This window comes from Triturus cristatus, chromosome 8 (genome assembly GCF_964204655.1).
Source record: "Triturus cristatus chromosome 8, aTriCri1.1, whole genome shotgun sequence".
In the NCBI taxonomy this organism is placed as follows: Eukaryota; Metazoa; Chordata; class Amphibia; order Caudata; family Salamandridae; genus Triturus; species Triturus cristatus.
In genome coordinates, this window is record NC_140591.1 from 68,337,157 (window position 1) to 68,351,520 (window position 14,364).

General features: G+C 42.2%; 1 protein-coding gene across 2 annotated transcripts in view; it reads left to right on the forward strand.

Moving 5' to 3' along the window:
* Nucleotides 1–14,364, forward strand: part of LOC146801342 (uncharacterized) — a 425,312-nt gene that overhangs the window by 328,186 nt on the left and 82,762 nt on the right. For both annotated transcript variants that reach the window (XM_085620993.1, XM_085620994.1), the window contains 2 exons: nucleotides 5,728–5,811; nucleotides 11,171–11,203. In XM_085620993.1, coding sequence (XP_085477119.1) covers nucleotides 5,728–5,811; nucleotides 11,171–11,203 — 117 coding nt within the window. The remainder of the gene's footprint in view (nucleotides 1–5,727; nucleotides 5,812–11,170; nucleotides 11,204–14,364) is intronic.

The following is a 14,364-nucleotide window of genomic DNA, read 5'->3' on the forward strand; positions in this document are numbered from 1 at the left end:
TCTTACGCTCCTCAAACAGGAGGTTCTCTCATTACTTCAAAAACACGCAATAGAACCAGTTCCCTTGGAACATCAGGGTACAGGGGTATATTCACTCTACTTCCTAATCCCCAAGAAGGACGGGACTCTTAAGACCAATACTCGACCTCAGACCCCTAAATCTGTATATAAACTCAGATCATTTCTATATGATCACTCTTCAACAAGTGCTCTCATTACTGCAACAAGGCGATTTCCTTGCCACACTAGATCTCAAGGACGCCTACTTCCACATTCCCATACATCCTGCCCACAGGAAGTATCTAAGGTTTGTGGTGGACGAACAACACTACCAGTTTACAGTCCTTCCATTCGGGGTAACAACCGCCCCCAGAGTATTCACAAAATGTCTGGCAGTTGTAGCAGCACATCTCAGAAGACAACAAATTCATGTCTTCCCGTATCTAGACGACTGGCAAATAAAAGCCAAGTCATTTAACAAATGTGTTCTACACACTCACCAAACCATCCAAATCTTACACAACTTGGGATTCACAATAAACTATCCCAAATCTCATCTCCAACCTGCTCACATACATTAGTATCTAGGAGCCACCATAAACACCTCCACAGCCCTAGCATATCCCAGCCCAGCCCAGCCAGAATAGCCAATATACAAACTCTTATCACAAAATTTCAAATCCAACACTCTCTTCCAGCAAGAGTGTTCATGCAACTCATAGGCATGATGGCGTCATGCATCTTCATTGTGCCTTATGCAAGACTTCGAATGCGTCCCTTGCAAGAATGTCTAGCACGTCAGTGGAACCAGGCTCACGGACAACTCTCAGATCTGGTGTTGGTGGACAGCCGCACACATCGCTCTCTGAAATGGTGGAACATAACAAACCTGTCCAAAGGGCGGCCGTTCCTAGAGCCCCTTCCACAGATAGTGCTGACAACGGACGCATCACTCACAGGATGGGGAGCCCATCTCCTCGGACACACCACTCAGGGCAAATGGACCACTCAACAGAAAGTTACCTGGAACTGCTAGCAGTGTTCCTAGCACTAAAATCATTCCAACTACATCTCCAGAACAAAACTGGCCTCATCCGGACAGACAACATGACAGCCATGTATTACATACATAAACAAGGAGGCACGCATTCTCTCCAGCTGTCCCAGCTCGCACAGAACATTTGGAGATGGGCCATTCCTCAGAACCTATACCTGCTTCCAGAACACCTTCCTGGGGTTCACAATCAAATTGCCGATCTGTTAATTCGACAAACACAACAGATCCACGACTGGGAACTACATCCCCAGGTTCTACTGCCCTTTTTCCAACAATGGGACCAACCAGACATAGATCTGTTCGCCACACACAAAAACGTAAAATGCCCAACCTTCGCCGCCAAGTTTCCCCACCCGGAGTCAAAGGGCAATGTGATATGGATGAACTGGTCAGGCAGATTTGCGTACGCTTTTCCGCCTCTCCCACTCATTCCATTAGTGGTACACAAGCTCAGGCAACGGTCTCTCAAACTGATCCCAGTGGCTCCCACATGGGCACGCCAGCCGTGGTTCCCAACACTACTGGAACTCTTGCTAGTTCCACACCAAAAACTGCATCTCTCCCCGTCCTTATTAACCCAGAACCATGGAGGAATCAGACACCCAGATCCAGGTCAACTGAATCTGGCGATCTGGCTCCTGAAGTCCTAGAGTTCGGTTACCTCAACCTGCCACCAGACTGCATGAATATTATAAAAGAGTCCAGAAGACCTACCACTAGAGCTTGCTATGCTGCAAAATGGAAAAGATTTGCCATTTACTGCACTAACAATCATATAAACCCACTGGATGCATCCATCCAGGACATCATTTGCTACTTACTACACTTGCAAAAATGTAATTTGGCATACTCATCCATACGTCTCCACCTAGCAGCATTAGCAGCCTACTTACAAAATCGACAACACTTGTCACTCTTTAGAGTACCTGCGATCAAAGCCTTCATGGAAGGACTAAAAAGGTTTATTCCTCCCAGATTACCACCCTCTCCAGTGTGGAATCTAAACATTGTTCTTACAAGGCTCATGGGGCCCCCATTTGAACCTCTGCATAAATGCGAACTACAGTTCCTCACATGGAAAGTGGCTTTCCTTATCGCTTTCACATCCCTCAGAAGGGTGAGTGAAATCCAGGCTTTAACCATACAAGAACCATTCTTACAATTACACCGTAACAAAGTGGTTCTTAGGACAAATCTGAAATTCCTTCCAAAAGTCATATCTCCGTTCCATCTTAACCAGTCAGTAGAGTAACCGGTGTTCTTCCCAAATCCAGACTTGGTAGCTGAAAGAGCTCTTCATACCTTAGACGTTAAAAGAGCCCTTCTTTACTACATTGACGGAACCAAATCATTCCGCAAAACAATTGTTTGTAGCTTTCTCTCCACCACATAAAGGCAACCCCATTTCCAAATCTGGGATAGCTAGGTGATTAGTTAAATGTATCCAAAACTGCTACCACAAGGCTAAACGCACACTATCAGTTCCCCCTAGAGCACATTCCACATGCAAAATAGGGGCTTCCATGGCATCCTTAGGAAACATTCCCTTAGAAGATATTTGTAGGGCAGCCACATGGTCTACCACGCACACCTTCACTAAACGCTATTGTGTTGACGTTCAAGCAAAGCAACAAGCTTCTGTGGGACAGGCTGTTCTTAAAACTTTATTTCAAACTGCTGCAACCGATACAGGTGACCACCGCTAGGGGAGATACTGCTACATAATCTATTCTAGTGTGTGATCTGCAGCTCATATGCCTCAAACGGAATATGCTACTTACCAGTATGCATCTGTTCTTGGCATGTAGAGCTGCAGAGCCACACACGCCCACCCACCTCCCCGGGACCTGTATCTGTTCCAGCATTGTCTTACTTAGACATCACACATGGACATCTCTCTCTTTTCTACAAACTCCATCATTTCCCATCATGGCGAAAAACAATCTAACAATGGATTTGATGCCCATGCGCACTGTCATCCAAGGGAGGAGTCTCCTATCTCCTGACCACAAAGACTTCTTCCAAAGACGACAACAACTTGCAAGCATCCAAGTCCAACACCAGATGGCGATCTACTATCCTAGTGGGTGGCTCTGCAGCTCTACATGCCAAGAACAGATACATACTGGTAAGTAGCATATTCCTTTATGAACAATAATGTTACGAGGAAGCCCAGATGAAGTTCATTTGAACGAAACACATTGACTGTTGTTGTGTCATATTAACATAATCTTTGGAATCTAATAAAGAAGATAAAAGTAACACCCTCTGCGGTTGTCAAGACTACACTTTTAATTTGATTCTACTATTTCTGTGGAATAGTATGTAATAGGGTGCATCATGATTGAAAATAATTTCCTATATAAAGTAGCAGCACCGTCAGCAGCTAGTGCTGCAGAAAGCATACACTAATTAGTGATAAGAAACGGGGTTGGAAGTGTGTATTTTTTACCTACCTGCTATATAAAGTGTTAGGTAAATCACCAGTTCTGTTACGTTATCTTAAGGCGTAACAATGTATGTTTTGCCCTTCTCTGTTTATTATGCCCTAGTAGGACTTGAATTTGTTTCAACATTTCTCATGTGTTCTCATTTCAAACCAATGCATAGGACTATCTGTTGCTGGATCATTCTCTGCATTAAGATCTGCTATGCATTGGCTAAAAAGCATCCTCCGGAATGCGTGCATTCTCATTCCACCAGAATGGCATGTTTAGTGCCTTTCCTGGACATTTGCTGGCCAAGTGGGCGTCCCTTCATACGTTCATGAAGCACTGCTCTTTCGACAGTCTGTACCGTTTAGACAGGCACTTTACCTCCTCGTCTTAAGGATTTTTGGATTTGAGTCAGTTCACAGTTCCTCCACCTGGGATGTACTGCTTTGGTATTTATTCAAAAGGTGAGCAAACCGAGGGCATTATGCTTGCATATGCAGGGGCAGCAGCACCAAGGGGAATATTGCCAAAAGAGGTGTGAACTCTGTTGAAGTGGGTGTGGAGGACACCTGCGGAGAGGGAAATGAGGATGATGGATTTATCATTCAGTTGTGCGGCATTCACTAAGAACATGGTGCCCTGTTTTGTGAAATGAAAGTAAATGGAAAGTTTGTGAGAGTCATGGTTGATTCAGGTGCATGATCTTAATAGGAAAGGATCTAGTCGAGGTCTATAAAGATGAGAAATTGATGCCCTCTGATGTCAAATTGAGAGCCACAACAGGAAGCAGATAGAGGTAATGGGATATTTTGATGCCACCATTGAATGCAAGGGCTACAGCAGTTGTGTGTGAAAGGTGATGTAAATGCTAGAAATCTAGAGCGGGCAACATTTTAATATCCTGAGGTATTCAGGGTAAAGTTGGGTCTTCTGAAAGGGTTTAAACGGAAAACCTTATTTTGGGAGGGTGCAAAGCCCATAGTATGTACGCTGAAGGCAGTATCATTGTCTTCAAGAACAGATTTGAATAACAAATTTAACAGGCTATAAGAGAATGGAATTATCATGTCTATGTAGGCACTCGACTGGTTTGCCCCTTGGTACTGACTCAGAATGCAAGTGATGGATTAAGAATGCATGTCGAACTAACATTCCCGCAGATCGCCACCTGTTACCCAACATTAACAAAATGCTAGGTACATATAAGTGGGTCACTATCTTTTCCTCCTTTTCTCCGCATTTTACCAAATACCCCGGAGGAGTCTTTGAAAGCTTTACATTGTTAATTACCCCTGAAGGTGAGTACACATTTTGATACATGCCCATTGAACTCGTGTCTGCATCAGCGGTGTTCCAGAGGACTATGCGCAATTTGGTGGGCAAGATTCTAAATGTCGCATACTTCCATGATGATGATATCTTGGTGTATGGGGGTGACTGGGAGGAGCACAATCGAGTGCTGATGCTTGTATTGAATGGGCTTAGAGAGAGTGGGCTCACCATAAAGCATTAGAAATGAAAGATCGCCTCAAGTGGAGTGCACTCTCTCAGTGACACAACTGGCATCAAACCCAAGGAGGGTCTAGTGAAAACAATGAATGAAGCACCTAACTCCACTAACAAGGAGCAACTTCAATAATTTCTAGGGTTGTTGGAGTAGTGCACCAAAATGTATGGCAACTTATACTGAGAATGCAAACCAAATGCACAGGTTGCTCAAGTATGATGCCAGGTTTGACTGGTCTTCTAGTCTTACCTTTTTCAAGTTGAAGGATGAAGTCTGTGTTGCTCAGTGCTTGATACCAGGTGACTCCAAATTACGCACATTTGTAAATGAATGTAATTACTGAGCAGGTGTTGCCTTTATGCAGGTGAGGGGTGTAAAGGAAGTGGTGGTAGCTTATGCCTCGAAACAAGTCAAACAGAATTATTCTGTAATAGAGAGGGAGGCATTGGCTTGCTACTGGTGAGTCTCATATTTCAAGCATTACGTCTGTGGCAGCAAATTTCAGGTCTGCTTTGAGAAGAGTGAGAGACACTAGTCTGTTTTCCTTTTCTCCAAAGTGGATGCAATAGGCAAGATCCCCTTGGGGCCAAGGAAATCTTTCCTGGTGTACCATTCGATTTGGAGGGTTCTTGACAGCCCTTTGTTTTAATTTTATTTTCTTGTTCAGTTATATGACACTTTGAGTTCTCATAACGGGTAATCTCCTTTTTATTTTTATGATTTAACAGCAGTTTCGGTACACCAAGGCACTGGAAATGATGATGCCCAAGGCGACAATGCTAATTGTCCTGCAGAAGACAAGTTGTTGGAGGGTAAGATGCTCATTTCTGTGAAGAATACCATTCTACCCCTATTCGTCTGTTCTCCGCTACAAGCAAACCCATCTTCCTTTGGTCCACCAGAGGCAGGGTAGGAAATTTACTAAAGAAGGGTTGGTGCTGCCAGGGCCACAGTGCCTGCTTCTGTCTTAAGAGTTTTTGTGCAGTCCCAGTATAAATAATCGAATTTTTCTGAGAAGAGCCAGAAGGACCTATTAAGTGTATGTGACACCCTCAGAAACGTGAATGTCCTGTTTTAACATGTTATGTTTCAAACTGGTTGAACATGACCCAGCCTAAAGGGTTCGGGGATTGTTTTCCTTAGGTTTGGAAGCGTTTGGAGACCATTCGAGTGGCCTGGAGAGTGCATAGCTGCTTGCTGCGCTTCCCTAGTTTGTGCCTCTAATTTGAAATAAACCTGCTTGGAAAATACATGGATTTGTTTGGAAATTACTTTAAAAAAGTGGCGACGAGGACCTGAGGCACCATATCGAAGCTGTGTGTGGACCCTGCTTTCCCTTTCTGTGCTTAACCTCAAAAGAATAGGGTTGCTGAGAAAGAAACCATTGAAGGACTCTGGCGTTACACCCCTTCGTCCTTTACATCCAAGTGTGGATGGCCTGGTCATTATGAAGGAGAATGCAGCAACCTTCAACAGGATATTGGAGATTGTCAATGGCCCATTTGATGGCCAGGTTTTCTTCCTCGAGTGTAGGGTACTGTTACTCACAAGGGAACGGCTTCCTGCTTATATGATGGTCCTGTTGGTCATTCAACTGAGAGAGAACAGCACCCAACCCTATGTCAGAAGCATCAGTTTGCAAAATAAATGGTTTCACAAAATTAGGAGATTAGAGAACAGGATGTGAAGAAATAACACGTAAATTAGAAAAGACCTGTAGGGCTGTCTCAGGAGGGTTCATATAGGTGGAAGAACTCTTGCATGCCCTCAACATGTCAGTAAGAGTGTATGAAAGGTGGGAGTAAAGTGGTAAAACCTCTGGTAATAACCTAAAAGGCCCAGGAAACCTCTCATTTCATGTTGGCATTTGGAAAGAGGATCTTCAGTGATGGCCTTGACTTTCTTCTCTTGGGCTTCGATTACACCATTCCTTACGAGATACCCCAAATATTTAACCTCACTGTAAGCAAACTTTAGTTTCTTTGAATTGATATGGAGACTTGCCTCTTAAAGTGCATTTAAAATGGCTGATAGTTGACTTAAATGGTCCTGCCAATGGAGACTGAAGATAACAATATTTTCCAAATATGAAGCAGCATATTGCCGATGGGGTTCCAGAAATTGCTTCATGAGTCTTTTTAAAAGTAACTGGAGCCCCATGTAATCCATAAGGTAGTGAATTGAATTGGCAGAGAACATTAGAGGGGGACAAAGGCAGTTTTCTTTTTATCTTCTAATCTAAAGAGGACCTGCCAGAATCTTTTCTTTAGTTCTATGGTAGAAATATATTTGGATTCCCCTAATTGCTCAATCATCTCATCGATGAGTGGGTAATTGTCAAACTTGGAGACTCTATTGATGCTCTGAAATCTATATATGGTTAAGGGATTAGAACTATATGGGAGAGGACCACTCCTTAGAGGACGGTTCTATGGTCCCCATTTCTAACATTTGCTTGACCTTTTTGTGTGTTTATTTTTTGTGAGCCTCTGGTATTCGGTAAAGTTGTTATTTTATTACAACTCCAGGTTCTGTCATAATGGCATAAGAGATTAAAGGTGTCCTACCTGGTAGGTCTGAGAAAAGTGGGGAGAAGTGAATAGGTGTGTGTGTCAGCTCTTGTTTTTAATCTATACTAAGAGCTACTCCCCTGGGAAACCTAATTTAGTGTGTTCCCTGATTTCAAGCTAGGAGAAGCTAACCTAGCCTCTTGGTTTGGGGGTCACAACCACTTCATAAGTAGATTAATATGGTAGTTTTGTTTGTGTGTTCTGGACATTTGTAACTTATATGTGAGCTTTCCTATCCTTTCGACTATTCGATAGGGACATTGCCATTCAGCTTGAAGCTTATTTTCACTGGAGGGTAACAACGCCAATACCCAATCTCCTACTTTTAAATCTCTCTATTTCATACCCTTATTATAGAAGTATTGTTGTCTCTGTTGGGTTTTGTGTAGTTGGGTCGTGGCTTATTCTCATAATTTCCCTCGTCTAGTTTTCAGTTGAATGATATATTTTAGAAGGGTTTTGTCATCTTGTGATCTATCTTTCCAGGCGTCTTGAATCATCTCAAGAAGGGTTCTTGGCTTTCTCCCATGAAGGAGCTCAAAGGAAGAACATCCTAAGCTACTCTGTACCTGATTACGGATGTCGTATAGGGCTAACGGCAACAATTTATCCCAGGTCCTGCCTTCACCTGTCATCCTTTTTTATGCTCACCTTTAGGGTTCCATTATAGCGCTCTATCAAGCCAACTTTGCAGATAGAAAAACTGTGGTACGCAAGTGTTTTATCCCCAAATTTCGACAGTTCTGCTGAATTAATTTGGATATGAATGAGGTATCTTGATCGGGTAACATCTCCTTTGGCAAAGCCCTTAAAAAATTTGTGTAGCATGAATTTTGGTAGTTGTCTCTTTTAGTGGGATGGCCTCTATGCATCATGTGGCATAATCAACTAGGACTAAGATATATTTATTGCCTTTGCTTGACTTAATTAAGGGTCCTACCAAATCTAATCCATCCCTTTCAAAAGGGGTTTCTATAATCTGCATTCTTTGAAGGGACATTGCTGATGGCCAATATGGATTTTTTCTCTGGCAGATTTGGAATGTTTAACAATAGGTTTTAATGTGATTATCGAATACTGGCCAATAAAATTGTTCCTTAATGCCTTTTGGGTTTTCTCCAGCCCAAAATACCTGCCAGAAAGTGGGAGTGACCGAAAAATAGGACTTGTTCTCTGAAAAGATGGGGAACGAGCATCTGAGGTTTGTCTCTGAGTTTACCCATCCGTTAAAATAGTCCCATTTGTATGATAAAACTGGTATATGCCTGCGTTCCATGTTTTTCATCCTTTTAAGCCTGCCACCAGGTGTTTTGAAGCTATCATTAATTTGAGCTGCATAAAACCTTTGTCCAGTTCCCACGGTTCAGTGGTTAGGAGGTTTTACTCAGGAGACCCTTTCCACTTAGCCATCTATCCTTCCGGTTCCATACACTTTGTTGGTCTCTGGGGGTCTCAATCTCTTTGTGTGAAAAGAGTGCCTGTTCTAACCAAGAATGGTCTTTTGTTAAACTAGTCTTCAGGAGGTTAAGGAATTAGGGGTTATTGGTCCCTATTATGAGTTTGTCTGGTAGGTTAGTAAGTACTACTACTTCTATGAACCTTTTTCCCCACTGCGATCCAACCACAGAGACTTTAGCAATATCATATTGCTTCTGTGCACCATGTACACACTTAATGATGACTTTCCTCTGCTGTATTATCTGATATGGGGTGACTTACCCCTCTCTCTGATGCATGTTATTTACAGCCGGAATATAACAAAGCCATAACGCAAGTATGATTCACCTGGAGATTGAGATAATAACTGGGTCCAGTATCTTGTCTATAATATATACTATACATCATTCACTTCCATGGGTTCTTCATCCTTTTTTCTTATCTTACAGAACCTGGCTATATGACCTCACTCGCAACATTTAAAACACAGAGGTCCTGTATTCTTTGCTGCTCCCTGTGGTCCTAGTTGAGGGGCAGGAGCTTCATTCTTGTCCATGAGTGGTCCTCAAGAAACTCGAGAGGGAGTAAGAGATTTAGTATTCTTTATAGGTTGGAATGAGCTCCTTGGGTTTTGTACCCGGAAAAAGAAGTTAGCCATATTTATGGCATTTTCAAATATTAATCCAGGATGTTGTTTCATTCTTGTACAGGGGTGGTGTCCGAGGAATTTGAGAGGGAGTAAGAGGGGGAGATTCAGTATTTCTTTTAAGTTTGAATGAGCTCCTGGGGTTTTGTAACTGGAAAAAAGAATTAGCCATATCTATTACATTTTCGAGTGTTAACCCAGAATGTTACCTTAACCCTCTCTGAGATGATCCCAGGAGTGCCTCAAACTGTTCTAAATTGATCTTATTCATGATCTCTTCTTTGGTGCTCTTGTGGGGTTCCAACCATTTATCTGCTGCATTCTTTAATTTAAAAATAAGAGATCTACAGGTATCCCGGGAATTCCCTTTTTCTTTTCAAAAAGCCACTCTATCTTTTTTCGTGGACCCCAAGTCTCTAGGATTGCTCTCTTGAGCTCTTGATCAGGAGTATCTCCCGTGGGGTTGGCAGGCTGGTATGCCGCTTGGGCTTCCCCATCTAATAAGGCTGCCAAATAATGTATCCATCTGTCTTCTGCTCAATGTCTGTCTTTGGCTGCTCTTTCAAAGTTTACTAAGAAGGCTGTTGGATATTTGCCAGGAGTGCATTTCTGAAGGAATATAGTAGGCCCAAAAGTTAGGAGCAGTCCTTTACTTTGAGATATCCCCGTGGCTAACTGCAACTGGTTTTCAGACAACTGATGCAATTGATCAGAATCAATTTTTAGGGTATCCTGAAAGACTCCCTGTTCAAAATGGGCTGACTTAATATAGCACTCAAGTGTCTACTTCAATTCCTGTTGGCCTTCCATGAGGCGGTGTATGATGTTCTCCTTCCTGTTTCAAATGGATACTCCCACTTCTGACACCGTATGTGATACGTGGGCGCTAAGGTTAGTGGGAAAAAGACTCCAGACTACCAGGCTTCCTTTTTCATTGTAAATGTAAAGATTCTTTATTTAATTTTTTCGGATTTCTTTCAGTCTATACGTCCTGACTTGTCCATCTTTCTTGACCTTCAATTCTACTTTCTCTTGGTCTTAACTTTTGACAATGCTTCTTTGTTCTCCCTTTAGGCTTTCTCTTCAGGAGGACCGGATGTCTGGTCAAGCCATGCTCCCCTGTGAGCGTGGCTGGGGCCGGGTGCCTCCGTGGTCTTGCCTCTGCCTGGGAGGCACTGCGTCTGCAATGGGTGCCTCCCTCTGGTCTCTGCTGACCCCTCGCCTCTCTCTACGACTTCATTGCTTCCTTTTGCTGCTCTGCAATCTGCCACCAGCTGTGCTGGGACTTCTCTTGCTATTTCTTTCGGCGTCTTTAAGGGGTCTGTGCCGTCCTGCAGCTCCTCTTTTTCACGTTGTCCGTCCACTATATCCTTCTCTCTGCCTGACTTCCATCCTCTTTCTTCCTATTCCGTTCACTGCAGGAAAAGCATAAGTCCTTTGTCTATTTATTTGTTTTTTCCTGTCTATATATTTGTCCTTCATCTCTTTCTAATGTCTTTGCCTTGTTTGTTTTTCCAGGTGACCCAAACCATTCCACCGATGAAGTCACAGGTAAGTGTGGCTCCTCTTCTTGCTCCTGTCCCTCCCATGTTTTGTCACAGTCATTTATTTGGGGTAAAAAGTGTCTTGAATGCAAGGACCATAAATCCTTGGTCAAGTTACTAACTATTGAGGGTATGACTAAAGCTTCAGCTAGAATAGCAAGGTTGTCTGTGAGATTGCAAGATTTTGTATATGAAGTGGAATATGTTCCAGTAAATAAAAATGTCACTGCTGATTTTCTGTCTAGATTACCTCTAGAGGTTGAAGAAACTATGGAAAATGACTAGGAAGATTTTCAAATTGCCTTGATGTACATGATCAAGGACTACCTGCTGTTATCGAAAAAGAATGGAAGGAGGAGTGCATGAAAGATCCCATTTTACAAGAGGCTAAAATGTATGTGATGAATGGTTGGTTGAATAAAAGTTATCTCAGCATTCTGCGAAACACATGTGGGTGGTTAGAAATGAATTTTCAATATACGGCGAATGTGCTAATGCTGACAAAACCTTGTCTACCTTGAATCCGAGCATGTGTGAGCCGTTTGTTCCAAAAAGGCCATTGGAAACCGTAGCAATTTGTTTTGAGTCCTGTAGGTTCTCAGTATATATCATTTGTCTTATTGATGTGTTTTCAAGGTGGCCTGTGATAAAGGCAGTAAATAATACTGACTCTGTATTAAATATTATTGATAAGACATTTGTGGATGAAGGGTTAACCGCTCGAATCGTAAGTGATAATGGGGATACAGTTTACTTCCTGTAAGGCAAACAATTATTTTACTGGAGTAGGAATTAGACACCACACTACACCTCTATATACTCCTGGTTGGAATGATATGATTGAGTGGTTTAAGAAGGTGCTTAAGGGTGCTATTCAGCTATCGTGTAACAGTAATGAACATTGGGAGTTACATGTTCAGAAAATAGTTTAGATGTACAGGACCTCTGCCAATACTGTGCTAGGTGTTACTCCTTTAGTATGATCACAAGAGAGGGTCTGTGATACCTGAAGTAAAAGTTGGTATGTATGTCAAGGCTAAGAAAACTTGGAAAGTACAGAAGGGAAAGAGTCCGTATTCTACGCCTATCAGAATCTTTAGGGTTCTCTGCAATGCTGTACAGTTAAATGATAAAAAGGTATTGAATTTGAAATGAATGGCAATCTTGAAGAGTGAAAGTGATGTGTATAAAAAGAAAATGAAGGCAAGAGTGAAAAACATCATTTGGGATGATTTGATGGAAACCAAGAGTCCAGAAACAGTCGAAAGTGGTGATGGATTAATGGGTAGTTTGTAAGAAATGCTGAGGGTGTGGAAAGTATTCAGGAATTTGAGGGACACGGTTTACAAGATCAAGGCACAAGGAATGAAGTAAGTAGTGACATAGAAATTGAAGAAGAAGCTGGAGAGACAGTACGAATAAAAACAAGATAGTTAAATGATAATGTGTGTGAAGAAAGGAGAGGTGGTAACAAACCATTTGCTCAGTAAAGGGTTATTGTATGGTGGTTTACATCTTTATGTAGCAGATGTGTAGCATATACCTATCTTATTATAGGTTTTTTCAGTTTATTGTATAATTATATTGTAAATATATTTTGTGCTATTGTTATATTTTGATTATAGTTTTGTAAAGAGGAAGATTTGTTCTGTTTTTAATTGGTGGCACGTGTGCTGTCTCAGCCTTCAAGGTTCTGGAACTGTTTTTTCCTAGGTTTGGAACATTTAATACATCTGCTTGGAAAATAGGTGACTTTGTCAGGAAATTGTTTCTATTCAGTTACATGTATAGGGGACTGTGAGATGTGATGTTACTGTCCAATTAGGCGTATTGCAATTTTATTGAGAAGTACTGGTACTAACAGATTAAATATTTTGCTGAGGAGTAGCAGTACTTTCTCATTTAGGAGTGTGACAATTTTGTGCCAGGGGCAACAGTCACTTAAAATGTAACAGCCCTGCTGTAAGTGGTAGTACTGCCCTATTAATTCTTGCTGGCCTGCTACAAATATCAGCACTATCCCAGTAAAAACATCAGTTGTGCAGAGAAGTACCAGTGTTAATGGGTCAGGGTGAGGATCAACGCATCTGCCATTTACCCCTGCAGATGAAAGGTTCTCTAAAAGGGTTGTCTGTCAGGTCTAGTTCTTGAGACCTGTTGTTCTCTCCACTCAGATTCGAAACGCAGCCTAGACCCTACAATCTCTTGTACCCATACAACCACAAATGGAACATAATATCCGCAGTTTTGATTGAATGGACACAAAGGATAGGGGGTCAGGACCACATAATAAACTAAAATAAGAAGGTAAAACAATAAGGAAGCAAGTTGTGTGTCTGACTATGAAAAAGAAGAGATTGTGAGTACCCCCTTAAGCTGGATATTTCGTCTTATCACAGCTTCCCCATTTATTCAACTTCTCAGCGTTGACACTATCTTAGATGTCTCTTGCCTGAGCTCTAGTTCCTTCAATTCCTTATTACAGACACCAGGCTAGATAATAGTAGGGCTTACCTCAAAGCTCCGCTTAATGGCGGCTGAAAAGAACTTACTTACTCCATACCAGAATGTTTATAGAGGAGTACCAAAACTTTTGAGGGATGATCAAAGGTACTTTCAACATACTTGGTGAAAGACCTTGGTCACAAATGCAAGTGGCAAGTTAAAATGAGAAACAAGATCTATGGTCCAATGGCCTGGTGATTCTACTCTTCCAGATGTCTTCCGGGGATAAACCCTTCCGATCCTCATTGATGAATTTCCCTACCGCCCCAGAGAGCTTTTTAACCCATGTTCTTGCAAAGACTTTATAATCTGTGTGTAAGTACGGAAATTGGTGTTTAAAATTCACACCTGCACTAGATTCAAGCTAGCCTGGCTGATTGCAGGTGATGCCCCGAAACCGGTCCCAGGATGCTTGTTTCTGGTCCAGGGAGGACCTGGCTTGGTATTTCGGGCTGGACTGTTCCCTTGAGAAACAGGGTCAAGACTGATTTGCATATGGCTGGGGTTCAACCTTGGGTGGTGTGGTGAGCAAAAGAACAATGGATTAAACCCAGATCTTTGTGACTGGCCGTGAATATATGCATTGTTCAGCATTCTGTCCATCATTTGTTCTTTTTGCTTTTGTCGCCCTAAATGGGAAGGGTATGCCCAGACGGGGGTCCC